Source organism: Candoia aspera, chromosome 3 (genome assembly GCF_035149785.1).
Source record: "Candoia aspera isolate rCanAsp1 chromosome 3, rCanAsp1.hap2, whole genome shotgun sequence".
In the NCBI taxonomy this organism is placed as follows: Eukaryota; Metazoa; Chordata; class Lepidosauria; order Squamata; family Boidae; genus Candoia; species Candoia aspera.
In genome coordinates this window covers 100,623,332-100,646,068 of record NC_086155.1, presented here as the reverse complement: position 1 = coordinate 100,646,068, position 22,737 = coordinate 100,623,332, and the positions used below count along the sequence as shown (strand labels likewise).

The 22,737-nt window shown below is 38.3% G+C and overlaps 1 protein-coding gene across 1 annotated transcript in view; it reads right to left on the bottom strand.

The window, feature by feature from the left end:
* Positions 1 to 22,737, bottom strand: part of TPR (translocated promoter region, nuclear basket protein) — a 67,297-nt gene that overhangs the window by 26,674 nt on the left and 17,886 nt on the right. The window contains exons 11-28 of the mRNA XM_063298424.1: positions 21,062 to 21,153; positions 20,395 to 20,592; positions 18,829 to 18,936; positions 17,464 to 17,690; positions 16,684 to 16,847; positions 14,667 to 14,806; positions 14,414 to 14,562; positions 12,449 to 12,611; positions 11,055 to 11,189; positions 10,719 to 10,859; positions 9,200 to 9,368; positions 6,486 to 6,652; positions 5,436 to 5,588; positions 3,543 to 3,659; positions 2,236 to 2,439; positions 1,930 to 2,114; positions 1,133 to 1,280; positions 290 to 427 (exon numbers count right to left, since the gene is read on the bottom strand). Of these exons, the coding sequence (XP_063154494.1) occupies positions 290 to 427; positions 1,133 to 1,280; positions 1,930 to 2,114; positions 2,236 to 2,439; positions 3,543 to 3,659; positions 5,436 to 5,588; positions 6,486 to 6,652; positions 9,200 to 9,368; positions 10,719 to 10,859; positions 11,055 to 11,189; positions 12,449 to 12,611; positions 14,414 to 14,562; positions 14,667 to 14,806; positions 16,684 to 16,847; positions 17,464 to 17,690; positions 18,829 to 18,936; positions 20,395 to 20,592; positions 21,062 to 21,153 (2,798 nt within the window). The remainder of the gene's footprint in view (positions 1 to 289; positions 428 to 1,132; positions 1,281 to 1,929; positions 2,115 to 2,235; positions 2,440 to 3,542; positions 3,660 to 5,435; positions 5,589 to 6,485; positions 6,653 to 9,199; positions 9,369 to 10,718; positions 10,860 to 11,054; positions 11,190 to 12,448; positions 12,612 to 14,413; positions 14,563 to 14,666; positions 14,807 to 16,683; positions 16,848 to 17,463; positions 17,691 to 18,828; positions 18,937 to 20,394; positions 20,593 to 21,061; positions 21,154 to 22,737) is intronic.

The window sequence follows — 22,737 nt, the reverse complement described above, 5'->3', positions numbered from 1 at the left end:
TATGGCTCATTTGTTGGTAAACAGGCTATGGGTCATAACTGTAGCTAATATATGTTTTAAAGGAGCTTTTACATTGACCAACCTTCCACAAATCAATAATCAGATATTGTTCATTCCCAAAAAGTTACAAGAAGAACAAGATAGTTGTTTTATAAAGTACCAACAGTGCACTATTCTTTTAGAGTTCTGAATTGAATGAAAATCACAGATTTATAGCAATGTACCCAAGAGACTGATTTCAGCGACTTGTTTTAGAGGTTGCAAGGACAAATTTAAAATTCACACTAACTTTTGCTTGCATTTGCTGAAGTTCTTGTTCCAATTTCTCTTTCTCTTCTCTTAATATCTTATTTGTTTCTATCAAAACATTCATGGTCTCTGTCTTCTTCATTAATTCTTCATGTTGAGCAATTGTTTTTGCAGTCACCTAAAATACAATACAATATTCAAATCCAAATATATTTGCACATTGCTAACTTGCTTTCCATGTTCACTGTCATTATTTCCTTGGGTAATGATTATTAATGCCACAAAATAATATTTATACTAAATTAAACGTAAAATATGCATGACCTCACAAACTGAGATCAAACATGAAGTATAATTTAGAATTTAGCTGCTGCTTCTTCTGTGGCTTTAATATTCTGAACTTTCTTCTTATCCAGCATGTATTTTCTGCTACAGAACCCACGTAATGACAAAAATCCTAGGATATTTGTATACTCAACATCACAGTCAGTTAACATATCAATCAAGCCTACTGGGTTTTACCATCATCCTAGAAATTACAACATGCTCAGCACTGCTTTAAGACACTGCACTGCTGGAAAGGAGAAAACAAACAATCTTGCAGGAGAACTTGGCCACCATTACAGATCTTCTCAGACAAATCTCATGATTTTTCAGAAAACCATTGATTTAATTTTTCATGTTCGCACATCTGACATTCTTTGTATGTACCAAAAGTAGCATTTCTGAAAGTAAATCAGTGATATTGCCTAGATATTAGTAAAGCAGTATTTCTTGAAAACTGCCTATCTGGCAATAAGTTGTAACGCCTGCTGGTTGAGTTAGAACCGTCATTAAAAAAATAAATAAATAAAAGGACAAGGAGGAACGTCTGGATACGTACTTGTACTTTCTCCCTCTCCGCATTCAGACTTTCCTGCAGCTCGTGCAGCTCTCTTTCTAAATGTTCCACCTGCTGGCGGTAGCGCAAGCTTTCCACTTGAGCCACCTCAAATCGAGTTTCTGCAATCTCCTTTTCTCTGCGTATAAACCTGTCATAGGGGAAAAAAAAATCCTGGTTAAGATCATAGCTCTCCAAAATGGTCTTGATGGTTTTTCTGGTCCACAAACATAAACATTTAGATTTTAAAATTTAAACTAAAAATCTTGAAATTTAAATGAGGAACTCTAGAAGGAAATCAGGCATGTCATTAACCCAAACTGGGATATTTAGTTTTGGCACCACTGCACTCTAAATCTGAATATGGCATCATTATTTTGGATTAAGAGTGGATGACTGGATTGTGCTCCCAGTCCTGTGCAGCTCGCATGAGTGGGTATATGCATGTGTATGAGACAGTCAAACATTATCAATTAAGATATAAACTAGACTTCTGAATGGGAATTGAGCCTCATCTCTAAATCATGGCTCCCTCTGTTCACAGAATAGTTATATAGGATAGAGAACACATAGGGTGGAAATTCAAGGGCCAGAAAAGAAAGTACAGACAATCATGGTGCTCCTATCTGTTCACTAGCATGGTTCTTCTAATAGTTGCACTGGTCCTAAGATATTTTCCTGTTCATCCTCTCACGCACTGCTTGCAAAGTTAGCTGCAAAACGTGTGTATGGTATGTATTTGGTCCCATGCAAGTATTAATCAAAATTATATTAGATCAATATATTGAACACAACAATACCTGAGAATCTCTACTATCTGCTCTTGTGATTTTCCTTCTTCACTGAGAGACACATTCAGTGCACCCGCCATGCCTTCCTTCATTGAAGCCATCATCTTGTTGCTTAGAGTTTCCAGCTGCTCATGCAACAGTTGGCTTTGTTTCTCTAAGTCTTCACAGCGAGATGCAAGCTTAGAAGTTTCATCCTAGGAGAGAAGACCAAAACTGATCATCCCAGAAGCTTAAACAAAACAGCTTGAATTCAAAGGCTAGGCCCAGTCATAACACATGTATAGATCACTGGAATCAGAAAAAAAAACCCTTCACCTTTAATGTTCTTTCTCGCTCTTCCCATGAAGCTCTGCTCTCTCGCAATGTGGATTCTGCTTTTTGGGCTGCTTCCTCTAATTGCTGCTTTATTGTGGAATTCTTCGCCACTTGATCCTTGGCAGCTTGCAAAGCTTCAACATCAGAAGCATGAAGCATCAGCTCCCGTTCATATTTGCTTTGAGCTTCAGCAGCTATCTTTGCCTGTAAGAAGCCACAGTTATCACTGCTTCAGAGCTTGTAACAAATTCAGTAACTTTCTTTTTCATATGGTTGCTTCCTAAATTACAGCTTTATGTTTGCTAACTAAATGAAATGCAAATACATCTGTGCGGAAAACAAAATCACACCGAGTTACAGTAAGCTCACCATGAATGTTCCCCTAGAATTTTGGTTTAAAATGTTGCGTTAGAATAATGGGGATCAATATTATGCAAGAAAAGGGTACAAAGAACAAATACATAAATACCAAAACAGATGTAGTTTCTCTCAATGAATAGATGGATACTCGCAAAAAATTAACATACAAGCTCCAGTCCAATAGTCCATGTGCACCCCATTATTTTACCACTCACTCTATGAGTAACAAAACATAATGAGTGACCACAAAACCCCATCTTGATTAATTAAGGATCTATGGGTAGAAATAAAAGAATATGTACTGAATCCATTTTAGACTCCCCCAAAATCACTGCAAATCACAGAACAGCAATAATAGCAACAGAGCATATAATTCTGAAACTTTTTCTGTAAGTTGAAAAAACTAGTGTTAGAATGTCTTTTTAATGAACAGTACAGATGGCTTCTTGTTTCAGTAACTATGTGGCATCAAGAAACCATTAAATCAACATTTATTTGGTCCTCTGGGGATAGCACAATATAAGCAGACCAAGGGACTGCCTTCTACCTTCATTGAAAATGGGTTGTGGACTCCATCTCACAAGCCATCAAGACACTGAGAATGACTAACAAGATTTCCACCATAGCTGGCCATTATAGGAATGACTCAAAAAACCTGCTGGTGCCCAAGTTCTCTACCTCTACCTCTTCATCTCTGTCTCTTTTCCTTTCCTATGCATTTTTTCCTACAGCATTATCTTTTTTTAGATTGTAAGTCTGATGGCAGCACATTTTCCTTAATACATAAACTGCTCTAGGAGCCTTTCAGGCTGAAGGGAAGAGCATAAATAATAAATAAATAAAATGGAACACTTGTGAGAATTACTGACATGCAAAACCCACTATATACCCAATCTAATCAATACACAATTCAGCTGCTCTTGTCTGCAGACATTTTAGAACCATACTTGCTCTTGACAGTCCCGTTTAGCTTGTTGTTCATTGCTGAGTGCTGTGTTTGCTCTCTGAAGTGCTTCCTGAAGTTCAGATTTCATACTGGAGAGGTTTTTCTTTAACTCGGAAAGCTACAAATGAAGCATCAAGGATCAAACTTTCATCTTTAAAAATGTTTATCTCAACAGTACAGAGCTAAAGAACCATCATTTTTAAGTAACAATGATAAAAAATACCCTGGATTTGGCTAATTTAAGGTCAAGTATCTGTAGCAGTTTAGACAATGAAGCTCTTCCCCAAATAAATATCCTTAATACATTTCTGACTGAAGATGTTCCAAATAAACACTCTTAAAGCAGTTATAGAGGAATTAAAGAACTTTTAAGATTCTGTCTGCCTGCAAACTGTCAGAGTAGAAGTGAGTCAAGAGACATTTATATCTACAGCATCTTTTTTTTTGGGGGGGGGGTCTTAAAAAAATGATCTTGTGCAGCTTGTAATGGGAGGGGGTTTAATCAGGTGACTCATAAAACTTGTCCAAATAGCTTTGGAGTGAGACAGAGGGTCAGGAAACTTAAGCTTTCCAGATTCCCAACCATTTGCTAATCCCCTTTAATTTGGCCTTTCTCATACCAGACTTCTGATCTGTGAAAGATCAGGCTCAAGGAGAAGCAGAGAGATAGAAAGTGAAATCCAATACTGGATATTCCCATCAGACATAGAAATACAAGTAATTCTATGAATCCTTAGACCTTTAGATACATAGTGACTGCAGTCATCACTGACTGAATCTTTCTATTTTACTGAATATAAGCTGAAAAATACAGGCACACAAATTGCAGTTAAAAAGTGGCTTTCTAAATCTTTTTGTGCAGCCTTTCTCTGCTGCACCAATTTTTAATGAGTAAATTAAAATTATATTTAATGTTTTAATTATGGATAGTCTGGAAAGCAAAGGAGAGAAAGAACAGTGACTAGCTTTCAGAAACTTTGTTTTTATTTTGGACATTCTTTTACCATGCCTACTTAACCCCTCTTCCACATATATGCAATCCCAGACGTACTCAATAAGCAACATACATGATCCTCGACCAATTTCAGGAAGGGAACATAATATGCATGAGTCACATCAGATGATGCAAATGTATGAATCCAGTATTTTAACCCTGAAATTCCAAGTCTGGTAAACCTATATTCAGGAATTTTGATTCTAACTGTTAACATATTTATATCCAAATACTGGTATTCAACTGCTGATGAGAAGCTCATGGATGTTTCCATCAGTGGAACAGTGTAGGAAACAATTCTGCATAAGTCCTTCTCCCCACCCTAACTTTCCATAACCTCCAAAATCTTCCAGCTGGAACTGCACTGCCAGTAAAGGGAGGGAAAATTGCCAAAATTCACCTCTCTCACTCTTTTCTTCTGACAGAAAACTCCTCTGGATTAAAGTTTTCCATCAGTGAAAGGGATCAGTCACATCTTGTAACATGATTTTTAAAGAAAATGTTTTGGAGAAAATAAATAAATAAATATCCTCATTATTCCAAGTATTATCTTAATTATGCTAAAACGAGCAACAAAGTGCTTAATTTTCACTTTTTCAACAACTGTGGTTCTCTAGAAGAACATAAAAAGAGCAACTTCTCAGCATCGAAAGTAACGTGGACATGATCTAATTTGGTGTGCCAAAACATTGGGCAAGATTGTTAGGATGCAGCCACTCCCTGTGCTATGTGGCAAACTTTGAAATCAAGGGGCATTCCAAAACGCTGCAACGAGAAAATAAACATATGATAATCCCAAACAGGCACACTTAAGACCTTTTATGTCCCTATAATAGTTTCTTCTTTGGTTATGTACAATAACAAGAAAGTCTGAGGCAGAAAGGAATCATACTGTTATACCTGTTGCTCCATGTTTTCTATGGCTTTACGTTTCTCATCTTGAAGTTCCTGTTTTTCTTTCTCAGCTTCCATTAGCTTTTTTTCAAGCTGGGAATGATACTCTGAGGACTCTTTCAAGCGGGCTTCAACAGTGGCCCGAACTTCCTCAGTCACCTACACAATAAGTCAATACAAGAACAGAGCATATAAGGGACATGTGTAGATGCAACTGTATTGCATGTTTCTTCAGCATGGAAAGTGTAATTTATATATCTTAAAGACAACTCTTGTAAGTCCAAATTCTGTTATTTAAAAAAGGTATTGTTTGAGGATTGATATGTGTAAAAGACTTAACAGCTAGTTTTCTCTTAGCCCAGTGTTTCTCAACCCTAGCAACTTTAAGATGGGTGGACTTAAACTCCCAGAATTCCCCATGCTGACTGGGGAATTCTGGAAGTTTAAGTCTACCCATCTTAAAGTTGCCAGGGTTGAGAAATGCTGTCTTAGCCCAATCCATGTGCATGATGTTCCCCCGGCTACTTCACATAATCACCCCAACCACTGAAGGACCTGGCCATGCAGACTTGGTCCACCAAAGATTGGCCATCTCTGGCTTAGAGTTTTAGAAGGGCAGAGACTAACATTCTAAGTTTAATCAGAAAGCAAACTGGCATTCAGTGTCACTGAAACAAAATATAGATGATAACATCAGGAGGCCTTTCATCAGACAGCAATCTGGCTACAACATTCTGAAGCTGTTCAGAACTACTTTCTAAGGGGTAGCCCTCCATAAAAGCATATCAGAATAACCTAATAAGGATTGAACCAACCCTGGTCATGGCCATTCATCCCCAAATTTGCCTAAGACCAGATATAGTGGACAAAAGATCTCCTGGTCATTGTGGCCAGCCAGGAGCAAGGCGGAAGTGACAAGTGCTCCTCTGACCCTCAAAAGGAATCCTTTTCTCTTGATACAGATCCTAATGAGAAAATCCTCATGTGGAATTTCATCATGGAAACATAGTTACATAGCTAAATTATATTTAGTGAATAATATTAAAAACATATTACCTGCTTTTCTTTGTTAAGGGATTCTTCAAGGCTCACCACCATCGTTCGGTACTGCTCCACGTTACTTGTGGCAGTCTTCAGCCTTTCCTTCAAATCATTAACTTGGTCATCAGATTGCCTCAATCGACTTACAAGATCATCCACATCCTCGCCAATACTAGGTTGGCCTAAAAATTTAGAAGCAATATATTGAATAAGAATTTATTAACTGAATTAATAGTGCATCTATAGTACATTTTGAGTGCAAACATAACCTTTTCTCAACTAATTAATAGCTTTCAATATTTATTCAATTTTTTTTTAACAGAAAAGGAAAAAGACTACTATCGACAAAGAAGGTTATGAAATGTGCTTGTGAAGCTGGTAAACACATGTCTCAGGACACAGCATTTGTTAGAATCTAAATCTGTCTATACTAATGTAAAGGGACTATATAAAAGACAACACTTTTCAAATCATCCAATGACATTCAGCTTAAAGCAAGGAGAAATATGCTTATCAACCAGAATGTAACAAATTTAGAAAATTTATAAATTATTTTTCAATATCAAATTAAGAAAATTGAACAGGGAAAAGCTAAATTATATGCTTTCCTTTTATTATAAATTGGTGGTGGTGGTGTTATTATTATAAAGCTGATCCCAGATAAAGTCAGTTGTAGCCATTACATTCACTCATCATACCAAACTAGAAACTGATTTGCAGTTTGTAATCCAACATAAAGATCCTCTCCCCAAACCAGGAAAAATGGCAAATGCCAGTCCACCACTGCACAGGATAAAGCTCTGCCTATTTGGACAATGCCCTGTCCACTGCAATATCTTCAGCCTCCACAAAACAGTATACAGGTGGTCCTTGCTTAATGACCACTGATTCAGCAACTGTTTGAACTTACAACAGTGCTGAACAAGGGGGACTTAGGACTTGGTCCTTGTACTTATGTTGGTCACAGGGTCCCCACGGTCACATGACTGCAATTCGGGCACTTGGCACCTAGCTTGTCCTGTTCAGACTATGCACCAGACAGGTTCTCGACTATGCACCAGACAGGTTCTCAACAAATACTCTTTATTAAATAACTATTTACAATAATTAAGTCCTTGATATGCGAAGACTTGTTTACACAACCCAACTGGGCCACAGCAAGGCAGTGGATAAGATTTCCCGCTGGGAGCGTAGACTGGAGTTAACTGGAACACAGAGGCTGGAGGCAGCAGTTCTTGAACTGGAACAGTACTAGCACTAGATCATGGGCTCACTGGATCTGGAAGCAGGACTACGAGCTGCAGACAGGAATGAACTGAAGACTCGGAGCAGGACTCGAACTTGAAGCACGGGTGGACTCAGCTGGGGGTTCTAGACTAGGCTGGGTACTCTAAACTGAAGGTGTGGAAACAAGGCTTGGAACTTGAGCAAGACTGAACTCGGCTGGAAGCCCCAGACTAGGCTGGATTCTCTGGACTGGAGACTTGGAGCAAGGCTTGTAACTTGGAACAAGGCTGGACTCGGCTGGAAGCCCTGGGCTAGGCTGGCACTTGGATCCTGAACAAGATAGGTGTGAAATTATCAAGCACGATGGAGCATACGAAGCGTGGGTGCGCAGGACTGAATGCAAATGGCGGCACTGGAACTTCAAGGCTTGACCATGCTGCTGAGGAGAACACGGAGTTTCAAGGCTGGAAGCAAGGTGAAGGCTGCGGCTGATGCTGATTCCTCGTTGGCAGCAGATGCAGGATTCAATTCCTCCTCAGAGTGGAGCAAAGGCACTGGTTCCTCTTTGACAACAGACGCTGTCTCTAACGCTGGTAAGGACTCTTCTTCCGAAGCTGCAGGCCTGGAGGATCAGTTGTCTCCAGCAGCTTGCTCTTCACGTGGCTGCCTTTTATTCTGGTCTTTGGTGTGCTTGGAGTCTCCTGTAGCCAATCAGGCTGCCTTCTCCTGTGTGTGCTTTTCAGCTCGTCGTTGGTGTGCACTGATTGGTGTATTCAAATCCTCCTCCGAATCTTGCCCAATCAGCGCCATAGATTCTTCCGACGCTGCTGACTCAGCCTGGAGTTTCTTTTTCCCAGTTTCGGCCTGGTAAGTTTCCAATTCCTCCTCTGACTCTGGAAGAGTTTCACTTTCCGAGTCAGAGGCAGGCTTGGTTCTGACACAGCTTGCAATCACGCTGCAGCGTCCTTTGTCATGTGATTGCGACTTCGTGACCTTCTTTGCCAGCTTCTTACAAGCAAAGTTAATGGGGAAGCAGGCAGGAGGCCACAAACGGAGGCCACATGACGTCCTCACTTAACGACCCATAGTGATTTGCTTAATAGTGGCAACCAGAAGTGCCGGGATTACTGTCACTAACTGACATGGTCATGTGACATCACGCTTTATGACCATGTTGCTTAGCGATGGAAACTACCCAATTACCGTCATTAAGTGAAGACTATCTGTATATTGACCTCAGAATGGTTGCACATGCTTGGCTTAGGACTTACACCCCACCAGCTGTCATTTTGGGCCAACATGAAATTAATTACGTTTGAATTGCACCCTTTAGAAGATGCATTAAAAAACTCCTCACAAAACAGCACCATTCAAGCCTTATATTCAGCTTCTTCAAAGTATCTCTGGCACATTGAATTCTACTCATCATGCTAAGGTCCTTCTCCCCATGTACCCAAGCTGGGCGTAGGTTCTAGCTGGCAACATGCCCTTTCCCCCCTTACCTTGGCCAGGAGCTCTCTGCAATGACTGAGAAGCTATTTGAGCTTCCATATTGTGGAGTTGCTGCTTTAGTGCTGCAATCTCCTTTTGAGCATTCTTCAGCAACTCTTTTGTGTTAGCATGAAGACTCACTTCAGTCTCACACTGTCTTTTAGCATCCAGGAGGTGAATCTGAGAAGGAATACGAGTAATTTACTTCAAAGCACCACATTCCATTTTTTCCAGAAAACAGCTTAAAGCACAATGCTTACCTAAATATCAAGACTGCATTGTTTTGGCTTTTTCTCTCAAAAAAGTGCTCAAAGCAGAACATCTAAGCTTACCATCTTCTTTTCATTGATAAATAAATATTAAAAATTCCCTAACCCCAAAATGTAAAGGCTCCAAGATTCACTCAGCAGCTGAAATCAACCATTCCCCACCCTGTCCACGCAGAAGCCTAGATAATTTGCGTGGTACAAAACACAGCATCCTCTGGTATAAAAGCATTATGAGACTTACAGTTTAAAGTATCTGGAGAATATTTATTTATTTGATTTCTATAGCCGCCCCTCTCAGCAAGTGACTCTTGCTGAGATGGGTCACTATTATCTTGTCTCCCACTGGCACAGAAGAAAATCTGGGACTAGAAAGTGCTGTTGTACATCCCTGGCCCTCTTAAGGGAAGGGAAGTGAAAGGCGGTAGAAAAGCATATGACTTCTACAGCAGCATACGAAGGGCTGGAAGTCAAAAGAGATAGACTAGCTCAGAGACAATGAATTTTTTTGCAAGATGACCACAATGCGCAATATTACAAGTACAGTGTACATAATGTGCCTTGGCATGATCCTGACTACATCCTGTGAAGCCGGATGATAAACAGAACAGAAGGGGAAGCAGGGAAAAAACCTTCTCCTGGCAGGGGTGACCCAAATGTCTATCACCTGTGCCAAAACTCAAAAAGTCATGCTTGACATCCACTTATTTGCCTCCATCTCAAAAAAGAATGATGTGAATTCCTAATGCAAATATAGTAATTTTAAACAACTTTTTCTATTTTATAAACAGAACTCCTCCTGCTCATCCTCTCAGCAAGAGGTCCCCATTCCATGACACAATGGTTGACAGTTAGCAGTAAGCCCCATGCCCAGATGAAGTCTTTTTATAACCATCTTGTACAGCATAGTGACGGGAAGATGTTTTAAATGTGTACACTTAAGATTCATTGAACCTAAACTCACTGAATTAAAACCTCTTTTAAAAAATCATATACCATTGATTGAGTCAGATCCAAATAGCTATAATGAGAAGAAAACAAGCTGCAAAGATTAGCATGTGCAAACCCAAGAATCCTTTTGGATTCTGTTTCACCATTCTGTATATTGTTAAGATGCCAAACTGTTCCTCCAGAGAGTAAAATAACCTTCCAAATATGGAATTTATAGTATCTTGACTTAGAAGCAGCTGGATGCTTTCCCATTAAAAAAATACTACTTTGAAAGTCCTAGGAACATCTAATTTCTTTTATTTCTAATACTTACATCTTGATTTTTGGAAAGTGTGTGTCTTTGTTCCACCTCATTTTCCAGTTTTTTCTTCAGCTGGGCTATTTCTCGCTCCAACTTTTCTATTTGATTATTGAGCCTCTGTCGAGTTTCTGTCTCTCCCCTTTCCAAAATTACCTAGTAAGTAAAATACATTTTGCTATGCAATATATCTGCCAAATTTTGCTCATATTTATTTACCAAGCACAATCAATTACAGAATTACAGATCTGTAGCGTATAGAATGTAATGGTGTGCTTTAGGATGTTTTGTCCATGTCTATACTATGAAGAATAAAGAGAGAAAAAAGTGAGGCAATGCAGTTGAACATACCTGAATAGATTGCAGGTTAGTAAGGAGCAGATTTTGTCCTCTATGTTCTGCTATCAAAGATTCTTTTTGCTGAGTCAAACGAATTTCGGCCATTTTTAAGATATCTTTTTCTTTTTTCAAATTCTCTGCTCTCACCTTGGAAAAAGATATTACATTTTACATTAATTCAATCTGCATAGCATTTCAGATCTAAATTCACACAATTGTTCAACATCTGAGTATTGCATGCCAGTGTAGATTAATCAACTCATGGTTAACTCTGCTCGTTATTTATTTTTTTTCCTAATCTTTTCGGGTATGTGGTAGGAAAATATAAGCAGTTCTGTAGAAGAAAATAACATTGTGATTCTAGAATGTCAAAATCTTGTTTAGTCATGGGATGGGTGTGAGCATCACATGGAATCATATTCCTTCCATTTGACTCTGTCTCCGATTTCTTTAGGAATCTATCTTGTTTTTTTCCCAACAAGTCACACTTAAGCAGACAGCAGAAAAAGTCAAGCAGGAACAAACCAGCATCTATCAGCATACTGTACAAACAAGCCGATATTCCAAAGAATGAGAGTTTAATGAAAGGCCATGATATGCCTATTATCTTTTATTATAGTCCTATTATTTATCTCACATCCCATCCAAGTTCAATTTGGCTTATGTATTACTATTACTTTTAAGACTTTATATATTGTTTACTATCAAGCTCTTTCAAAGAAAGCATACAATACAAATTACTTGAAAATATTAAAAATAGAATAATTAAAATGATCTGTTGTTAAATGCATGTTCAAAGAGATACATTTTCAAGGTCTGTTTAAAAGGCAACAAAGAGGTTAAGGCTCTTGGCTCTGAAGAGAGTTCCTTCTAAAATATCTGGGGTAACTACAGTGAAGGCTTGAGAGGGGTCTGCAGCAACTACAGACAAACCTCAGATGAGATCAATGAGCTTGAGAATGTGTATGTGCAAGTTGCTCTTTCAGATAATCTTGTGACTTTTCATGGCTGACAGATTTGGAGCTGGGCCTCTGGGGTCAAATGTCTATCTATACACCACACAGGTCCTATTTATTGATGAGAGCAGCAGCATCTACCATCTTGCACTGATGGTGTTACCTAGTTGGGTAATGAAATGTCTGCAAGCAAACAACCAAGCTTAGAGAGCACCAAGACCTCCACTGTTCAACCATGAGCTACAGATATTCTCTTCTATTGCTTCATCCAATTTAGTCCCCCGCAGAAGGATTGTATTTCAATTCTCAGAATCCTCAACTAGCACAGCTGAAGTAAAACATTTCTGGAGGATCCCAGGTTGGAATAGATTAAGTTAAAAAAGGCTTCTTAGAAGTCCTTGCCATTACAAAATAAACAGTACTTTAAAAAAAATAGCCAGTAGCAATCACCTCTGCCACAGTTAATTTTTCATTGGCTCCTCTTAATTCTTGAGTCATTGTGTTGATGATCTGTTCTTGCTTTTGAGTAGTTGCTGACAGCTTCTGAATTTTCTCATGCAGTGATGTGATCTCTCGCCGATATCCCTCTACATTATCTTGCAACATCTCATAACTTCACAAGGATGGAGACAAGAAGATTTGTTCCATTGAAATTGATGTAACAAAAGCAAAGAAGTAAATCAGAACAAAAAAGTCTTATTAAAATACCCAGGGAGCAAACAAGTAGATGATAAATTTTGCAAGATTCTGAAGTGGTTACATTAGCAGCCACATGAACTGCAGAAATAAGGGTACAGTTTTCATGACATTTAAAAATGTTGTAATGGGGAATGTTTTCTATTCATGGTTTCAGCCATTCCAGTAGTAGTAGAGTACTTTTATTTATTGATAAGAAATATTAAATTATTTATAAAGCATTTATACATGAAAATAAATAAATCCCCCCTCCTTCTATTTTCTTTTTTCCCCTCTGCAGCTATAAATCACCATTTTGGATCACTGGAGAAACTCTGGGTTCATTCAGATAATCTGAGGTGCTCTTTTTTGAGGGGATGGAGGGAATGGTGCATATATATATGTATTTTATCCCATCTTCATTAAAATATAGGATTTTGAATGAGAATCTCTTTAGTCTTTGAGAATATTTAAAAATAGCTTGCCACTCTGAATTAAGAAATGACCTACTCAGACAGATACAGGCAACACCATAAATTCTTAAATAAAATTATTGCATTTATGTATGGCCTTGATAGATGGCATCTGGCTGACTGCGATTACTCTTAAAAATTTAAGCAGAGTCAGGCTAGTTTGCACTTGCCTGGGAGACCATTAGAAAATTCCAGGACTGGGAAAGAAAACAATATGAAACAGCTAACAAAGGTAATTACCATCCTCTTCCATCCTGTTGCCAAAAGCCCTATATGGATGTGTCCAGTGTCTAGATAGTCACCAAGAGTCAAGCTCAGCTTGAGGGGGACTTCCTCTTTTTATCTGTATTTGCATTCTAAGCAGGTAGCAAGATTTTTTAAAACCCAGACTTATTTCAGAATTACATCTGTGATGTGGAAACCACCAATGTCAATTTGGTATTGTATGAAGGCAAAAATTATATCAATGCAATCTGATAATATGCAACAGGTAGTAAGTAAACACACCTTAAATTAATGCAGTAATTTGTTATTTCAGGGAATGCATCAAAATCTGCATAACTAAGGAATTCTTATTTATTTGGTCGAAACTTACAAATCCATTGCTTTTTCCATCATGTCTACATTAAACAATAATACTCTAAAGAAATTCCAAAAGGGAAAAGCAATTTTGCAAGTTACCACAGAAATTGAAGATTGTTAACTAGTGCAGACACAGTACCACGTCTTTTAAGCAACATTAGGAAATAGGAGATCTGCATACCCTTCTCACCTTGTGATTTAAATTCAACCATCCTTTTCTTTATTGAAAGTAAAAGGTGAGACAGAAATTAAAGAGAAATGCATTCCATTAATGAACGAGAACGTTTCAGCTTCTCCCACTTGCACCAAAAAGAACAAATTGTTCCTCCATGAGGGAGAACACAAAAAATATCTTTATCCCCATGGGTCTGGGCCTTTCACTCATGCACAGTGTATCCATATGTGTTAAACACAATCTTATGTTGAATAGGAGTTCAAAACTAGCCATGATCAGCAACATAGAGATGCAGATATAGCCAAAAAGAGAATAGAGGGGGGAAAAAACAGAAACCAACCACACGGTATTCCCAGTTCCAAAGCTCAGATGATCCGATGCTGACCAAATGCTCAATTATCAGATGTTTTACCCAAGAACTGTGCAAATTGATAAACTGGAATTTTCTTATTACTTATTAATCAATTCTGTAAGGATTTCTTTTATTAAGTTTTCCTAATTTTGGCTTACCGCTTAGAGGCAAATTCAAGTTGGGTAGAAATCTTTGTATTTTGTGACTTCAGGTCAGTAACCTGTTCTTGAAGCTTCTCATTTTGTTCATTCAACAGTTTGTCATTCTCTGCCTTTTCTTTCTTATAGTTCTCAAAAAATTCCTGCAGCTGTGGAGTGCATAGAATAAACAAAAGCGTACAGAGGTAAACAAAAGGCTGAATAGAATAAAAACATACCTGATTTTGTGAGTGTATGAAAGGCAAATCCATACCTGTTTAAGGGCAGCCTTTGCTTCTGCTGCTTCTGTTGACTCGATCACTGGGACTGAAGCTGGAGCTGAAGCCGGAAGGGAACCTGACAGGCGCTTAGGGGTTGATGTCAGAGACAGTTCCTCTGGCAAAATGCTTGGAGCTAAATTACACAGAAAAAGAACATTTGGAATCCAGGGAGATTCAATGGAGTTCAGCATCCCCTTTATCCTCACAACATCCCACTGAAGTTAGGCTATGAGAGAAATCCTGACCCCAGGTGATCTAAAGAGATTTATGATTGGCTGAAGAATTGAATCCAGGCTCCCTAACGCTCAACCACTTGAGCATGCTAGCTGTCAGTCACATGCATGGGCCAGATCAAGAGTTTGAAAGGTATTTTAGGTGGACAATGAGTAGCATGCTGGGGTCAATTCCCAAAAGCAGTGGGTGAGGCCAAGACAAAAAATAAATTTCAATTCATTTCATTTATATCTAAATTTAATGAGAATCAAATATAATTAATGTGGTTACTCTACTCGTGTTTCCTAGTTTTTCCCTTCTGTCACATTTAAAATTTATGTGGTAGCAATTTTTGGTGGTTTTGTGCACCTCTACATAAATGTTTTCTGAAGTGACATATTCGCTGGCTCCAGCATTCAGAGCTAGAGACACCAAATTCAAACTGTTCCTAGTCTGATTAAATTATCACCAAGACAACATGCAAGAGAATAAAAAGGGAACACTTCTGTCAGGCCAGCCCAAGAACAATGTTGAGTCAGTGTTTTCCAATCTCCAGTTCTTTAGTGCTTCCACCATACAGACAGAATCTTGCCAGACTAAAGCTATCCTAACTAACCTAAGGGGAAAAAACCTAAGAGACTCTAAGGCAGGGCTACTCTAACTTTCTTTGTCTCTCTGCCAAGGCTTTCCAGACTGTGAGTCCTCTTATCTCCCTGGAATGTGCTCTTTTCTTCCTGAGAACCAACCAGCAGCAGCCTCGAAATCTATCACATCATCCCCCACTTCAGGAACACATTCTGTCCTAACAACCAGGAAACACACTGAGACAAGGAACTGGTCTCTAATATTTATTGCTAGTACTTAACAGGAATCCTAACAAACTGAAGAAGTGTGGGAAAACCCAGACATATAACCCCCAAGGGTTAAGGCGGTCCCGATCTGTGTCTCTTTGAATGGCTGAACAATTCATCAGTGCTACGCATGCGCTTGACAGTCTGGATGGGAGCCCCCTGCTCGCCATCCTTACTCATGACACATTCCATCACACCTTCCTAGAGGCCAGCTTGACTTCTGGTGATGTCATAAACACACCCATGTAATTTTCTTGGCAGAAACCCAGAAGTGGTTTGTCTTTGCCTTCCTCTGGAATTTGACCTTCCAGTCTAGCTTGCAGCCTTGTTGTTTCCTGGTGACCACCTATCTATGTCAGGCTAGACCCTGCTTAGTTTTCAACAATCAGTTAGATTCTAGCACCTAGACAGACGTATAATAGCTTAAACAATACTAATAAACACATATTAAACAACATAACACAAAATAAAATATGCCTGTTGCTTGATTAAAATTAAAAGGCCAAAGCCTGTTTTCCCCCTTTCCTGTTTTCATGCAAACGTGTAAAAAATTCCGTAACAAAAATAATAATTTTTCATAGAAACAAGGAAACAGCAATAAAATAATCCTGACACATCAGATCAGCTTTTCTTCACTCTCTTTTGCACTATAATTCCCAGAATTCTCAGTCAGCATCACAACAGGTATGTCCCCCACCTTGAGTTATTTATAAAAATAATAAAGGCGGGATAGAAAATAAATAAATAAATAAACCAATGAAAGCAAATGAAGAAAAATATTATTTCTATTTACTCTATTTCTCAGTGCAAGGGTAACCATGATGCAAACTTTCATTGGGAGTGCTCTTAATGATGAAGAAGTTGGACAGGACTTTTTTTCAAAAGCAATGTTGTAGTTCAGATAAAAATCAGTAAAGGAATGTCCGCATTGCTGCCCAGTTCTGACCTTGCAATGGAATAGCAACTCCAGTAGTCTGTGCCAGCAAAATCCGATACATGTCACGCTGACGAACTATGGAATCTACAAGTTGCATCTGATGGTGGCGTGACTCACGCAGCTTTTCTAGCTCAGTTATAGCTTCTCCAAGTTGATTCTGGAGCTCAGAAATCCTGTCATGGCAAGAAAACAACATTACTAATGTTAAAATATGGAAGTTATGGAGCCAAAGAGGAATAATTTAAAAATTATGAATAAAATTCCACTAGTAGAGCTTTGAATCCAAAGCAATGGTATGAACTACCTCCTCTAGTATACTGTGATTGTTGCTTACAAAAGGGGCAAAACAGAGTTTCTGAGCATAAATTGAGGAAACGTTCAACAAACATAAAGATTCTTTCACATCTGTCCCTATTTCTTCATGCTATCTTTCTGAGATTTTTTTCAAATTTGACTAAAAATATACATTTGCAGCTGTTATACAAGAAGGAAACAGTGAGTATGCATCTGAAGCTTGATCTGACAAAGCAACCAAGACCCCTTCCACCCCAAAAGAGATAAAGTTAATGAAAACAAAACATCAGATTTACCAAGAAGGTTCCTTTTCTACAGTGAATGGAAGATATCCTGAAAACTGGGTTACTCCCATGTATTCCAAATTTTACCATTACTTTGGACAGTTCTTATACAATTATTTTTTTTACTTAACATCAATGTCAGTATGCACAGAACCATGATTCTAGACCCCAACCTCTAGGTTCCAAATTCACTGCCAAAGGGGGAACATACTTAGTAGAAGTGGTTTCTTGTTCTTCTTTCTCCTTAGCATCCCCCAGCTCTCGAAGAGCTACTAAGAGGCGTTGATTTTGCTGCTGAAGTTCCTCAATGTTTCTGTAGGAGACCAGGTGTTGACTTATTACTTCAGAAGAGCTGCTGATATCCGCAGAACTTACTTCTTCATCACGGATGACATGATTACCTCGGGCTTCTTCAAGCTCCATCAATAGCACCCTTATCTTCAAAAAGAAAAAAAAAACAGATTATTCAAGCTATAGAACTCTAGATTCCATGAAATAAATATATATACTTCATTCTTCCAAATTTGCAAGGTATCCTCTGTTATCACACAAATCCATTTCCAGATTTTACTCAAGCTTCAGGAACATTCAGTTAGTATAGCTAAATTCTAATTACCTTCTTTTCATTTTTTGTGGTTTCCTTGTCCATCCTTGAAACCATCCCCAAACTGGTCAAAATTACACCACCAACATTCAGCTGTTTTGCTATCAAAATCTAGCAATGGGATTTCAAGGTGCTGAATGTTAATGGGAAGCTTAGGAGCTATAGGTGGCCCACAGACTGTCCACCCTTGAGCTAGAAGAACCAAACATCTATCCATTTTCAGTTATTTCCCCTTTAAGACAGGAACCCAATTCTAGAGCAAAAGGACAAGGACCTCCTATTCCCAGCTTTGCTCTAGTCTTTTCATACCCACTTTCTCTTTTCTGACCCTCTTTTATTAAGTACTAGATGAATTCTATTTCATTGGCATGTTGGCTCAGTCAGGTGGATCATCTATGTGTTTTACCCTCCTCCTGTGGAATATAGGAAGTCTAGCTTAACAAGGCATCTGCTGGGGAGAACAGAGCTACATACAAAGCTTTCATACTTGTACTAAAGAGCTCAACAGATGCAGCTTGTAGATTCATTTACTACTATGTGAGAGGTTTACAGATATTCTAGTTTCACAGTACAAAATGCATTTATTTGTAGGTATGTAGTTGAATGTGGGATAAAACAGTTTTATATATGTATTTATATTTATATGCATATTTATACATATAATATAAGGCTATGACTAAGAATATTATCTAAACGTGACATTAACAAAACAGTTTTAATTCTGCATACTTGGAATTAATTCCTAAGGCTCTGCAAAACCATTCAGAAGGGCAATGGGCAAATGGCCCTCTGTATGCATTGTCTGAAGAGCTGAGTTCTTAGCAAGTCCTCCCCATAATATCTGAATATCCATGTGCAAGCACAGATGATACTTCCATCAGGACAATTTGCTGGCAGTCCTGGATGAGGCATGGGCTCTTGCCTCTTATTTCCAGTCAAGTGCTTCAAACAAGAAATGGTTTACGAACTAACCTGTTGCGAAAGATCTTTGACTTGGATTTCAAACCTCTGGTTTTCTCTTTCGAACACAGAAGCATGCTTGTTGGCTTTATCAGCCTCTTCTTGTAAGCGCTGAATTTCCTATAACCCCAAATCAAGCATGACTAAAATTGAAAATTGATCAATGCTTTTGAAAATCTTAGTATTTGCAAAAATTAAAATAAAGAAAAAGGAAGAATTTATATTATTATTCATCACTCATGATCATTCATGTGGTCTTAACATATATGTTTGTATCAGGTTGTGGTGGTCAGTTTACTCAACTTTAGGAGAAAGAGAGAAAAAAAGAAAAAGAAAAATTAAACATGTACTGTAAATGCTATACTACAGACTAGCATGAGCAAATTAAATTTCTGCATTGTTCTCCAATCAAGGCTCCTGGTGATAATGGTTGTTTCAATATATAAAGAGGTAAATTCTTCACCCTGCTGTATAGCTTATAGAGAGAATGGGTATCTTTCTGTCTTCATAATGTCATCTCATTCAACCAAACTGTTAATGATCAGTATAGTATAACTCCTTAACTGCATTCTTTACAAGAAATGAGCATTAGTTTTTTATTTACCACATTATACTAATGTTCACCAAAATCACCTCAAAGTAGCTAATAGTAAAATAATAACATCACCTTAACTCAATTAATAAAATCTATGGACTGATTCTAATAGACTAGCAACCAAATTATTATTGAGAAGATATATCTTAGATTGCTTGTGGAATGCCAGGAGACAAGCAGCATATATAAAGAAAGCATTTTACAGTTATAGGGCATCAGACAAGATGGCTCTCCAAGCTGCGGAGGTGAATACGGACACCAAGGACAGAGGAACCCAAAGAAGGTCTCAGTTGGCCTCAGAGTTTGGGAAGTCTGAAATAGGAATATGTTCTGTCTAACTTATAATTACATTACTCAGCGCCATAGGTCAGTGTTTATTGATCAGCATGGAGGGGAAAAAAAACAATATAAAGAACTGGACCTGGAAGAAATAATTTAGGTCACAGTCTGATCCTCTGTTCCAAATTGTTGCCATACTCACGACAAACTAATCACAGAAGAATTTTGAGGAGTCTTCAAACAATATTAAGCACTGAGCCACACAGTCATTGAAACCACATGGAGCAAAACCTGATGGATGGTAACACCATAAGTTGCGCTCCTTGTGTAGATAAACCCATATGACCCAAAAAGCGAGTTTATCAGGAACAATGTTAGCATTTGTGGCTCTATGCATATATACATTCTTACTTATAACACTTTTAAATCTGAAACCTCTACATGAAGTCTGAAGTGTTACCATCCAGCCAAAGCTGCATTACAACATTCTGTTTAACACAAAGCTCAAGTCTAGTTGCAAAAAATCTGTTTTCTGTTATCATTTTAGTAGATTGATGTATACCATAAATTGTCCATTGGTCTGAAATTTTGGTGAGTTGGAAACAAAGAATATTTTATTGCTTAAAAACAGTATAGCATCCTAGAGCATATTTGTAAAGGTTGTTTTATTTTGCATCTGAACTTCCCTTAAGTTTTGTACTGACCTTCATAGCTTGCTCAAGTTTAGCAGAAAGACTCGCTACAGCTTTTTGTGAGCGTTCATATTCTTCCCGCTGACGCTTCAGAATGGGTGCTTTGGCTTCCACTTCCTGCACTATTTCATCCAAATATTTATTGATCCTCTTATTTTCTAATTTTTCCAGCAGCAGCTGATCCTGAGCTTCTACGTACGCATTGTAAAGCTGTGTTGACAGATCAAAACAGACAATAATCCTATCTGACTTTTTATCAAAAAAGAGCTTTTCAATTTATCACACAGTTACACATCTGATGGGCTTAACTGTCCGATATAATCAATCTGGATTTATTTATTTTACGTGAAATACGCCTTCCTAGCAGCCTATACACAGAGAGAAGGAATCTAAAACCACAGCAAAGAAATTGTCCAAAAAGATTAAAATACTTTTGTAAATTACTATAATCCAATTTTAAAATTTAGTAAGAAACACATTGTACAAACTACATTTACATACTTTCGTTCCTTTTCCTATATGGATTATGGCCAGTGATATCATATGATGATAATCCCAAATGCTCCTTGTTGATATTGGAAAAAAACATCATCTCAGCTTAAACACAGTTCTTGTGAATGCTGCAAGCACGAAATACATGAGCTTGTAAGCTGTACAATATCACTGATTTAATTCCTACCTCAGTTAATTTCATACCAGGCTTGACTACTTTCGCAACAGCAGCAGCTGTAGGAGACATCGCTGCCAGCTCATCCTCTGAAAGGATGGCCCCTAAAAAAGATTAATGTCACAGCACATTTTTAAAAAATGATCATTAATGTCACAAGGAATCTAATTAACCAATCTTCCTCTCACCTATTTTTACCATACTAACTATGCTCAGATATCCCCAAAAACATCAAGCTGAACAGAATGAGCCTAATCCCTTTTCTACCCAATGTGCCACCAGGAAGATTTCAGAACCCTTCGTCCATTCACTCCAAAATGGTGGTTAGTTTGAATGAGGTTTAATTTTAAAAAAATGCTGAAGTTGCATTTCAAAATGTGCTTTGCATTTACCCATGATTAACATTAACTAGATGCTGTTGGGCAACATGATAAACTATATTAACCAAAAAGTTTTGAACTCCTCCAGGCTGCATAGTAGAAGTCAGAAAGAAGAGCACCTGTGCCCAGAAAGAAACTAAGGACCTCCCTCACTAAACTATGTTAAACTATAGTTTGAATGAAGACATTTAGGAAACTGACTGGACTCCAGGCATTAGAACTATTCAGCAATCTTGATTCAAAGAGGAAAGGGTGATTCAGAGCATGTTGCAACTGATTTAAGGAGTTATGTGCATGCCCATGCACACTCCAAATCATCTCTTCCCCTTGAATCCAGATCTTTGCAGAGCCCTACCAGATACTTAAGAGGTCAGGCTAAACTCCACTGTTTTGATTAATCTAATTCTTGCAAATTACAAATTGAAATTAGTTAGAAATTAGAAAATTAGAAACTAACTAATTAGAAAATTAGAAAATAATTAGAAAATTAGTTAGAAATGAGCAGGATGGGGAACAGCCATTCATGGGGATGGCTAGCGCCCTAGGATGATCTTTTATACTCACGGACTGAATCACAACTTTTAGCCATCTGGTTTTTACTATATTTTATTTTTATTGTATATTTATTATGTATATATATTTTATTTATTTATTTATTTATTACATTTATATCACCGCCCATCTCCCCCGATGGGGGACTCTGGGCGGTTTACAATAAAACAATAATAAAAACATCTAAGCTTCAATCACACTTTAAAAACATAAATAAGATAAAAAATATAAATATAAAATCCAAGAGGAGATGGAATCCCAATCAATAGGGGGTGCTATGGCACCAACCACCCCCAGGTGGAGCTATTACCCCTCCCCCATCCCATGCAAGGTGGCAGAACCAGGTCTTCAGTTTCTTCCGGAAGGCCGGGAGCAAGGAAACCCGTCTCAACTCCAGGGCATGATATTCCAAAGGACGGGTGCTGCTGCAGAGAAGGCCCACCTCCTGGACCCCACCAGATATAATTCCTTTGTTGATGGGGTCCGTAGCATGCCCTCCCTGCCTGACTGGGTGGGCCGGGTCAATGTCATGGGTATGAGACGGTCCCTCAGGTAGCCTGGTCCCATGCCATGTAGGGCTTTAAAGGTGATAACCAACACCTTGAATTGGACCCGGAAGCGAACTGGTACCCAATGCAGCTTGTGTGACAGTGGTGTCACATGGGCTGATTTTACAGCACCAATAACTGTCTGCGCCGCTGCATTCTGGACCAGCTGAAGCTTCCAGATACTCTTCAAGGGTAGCCCCATGTAGAG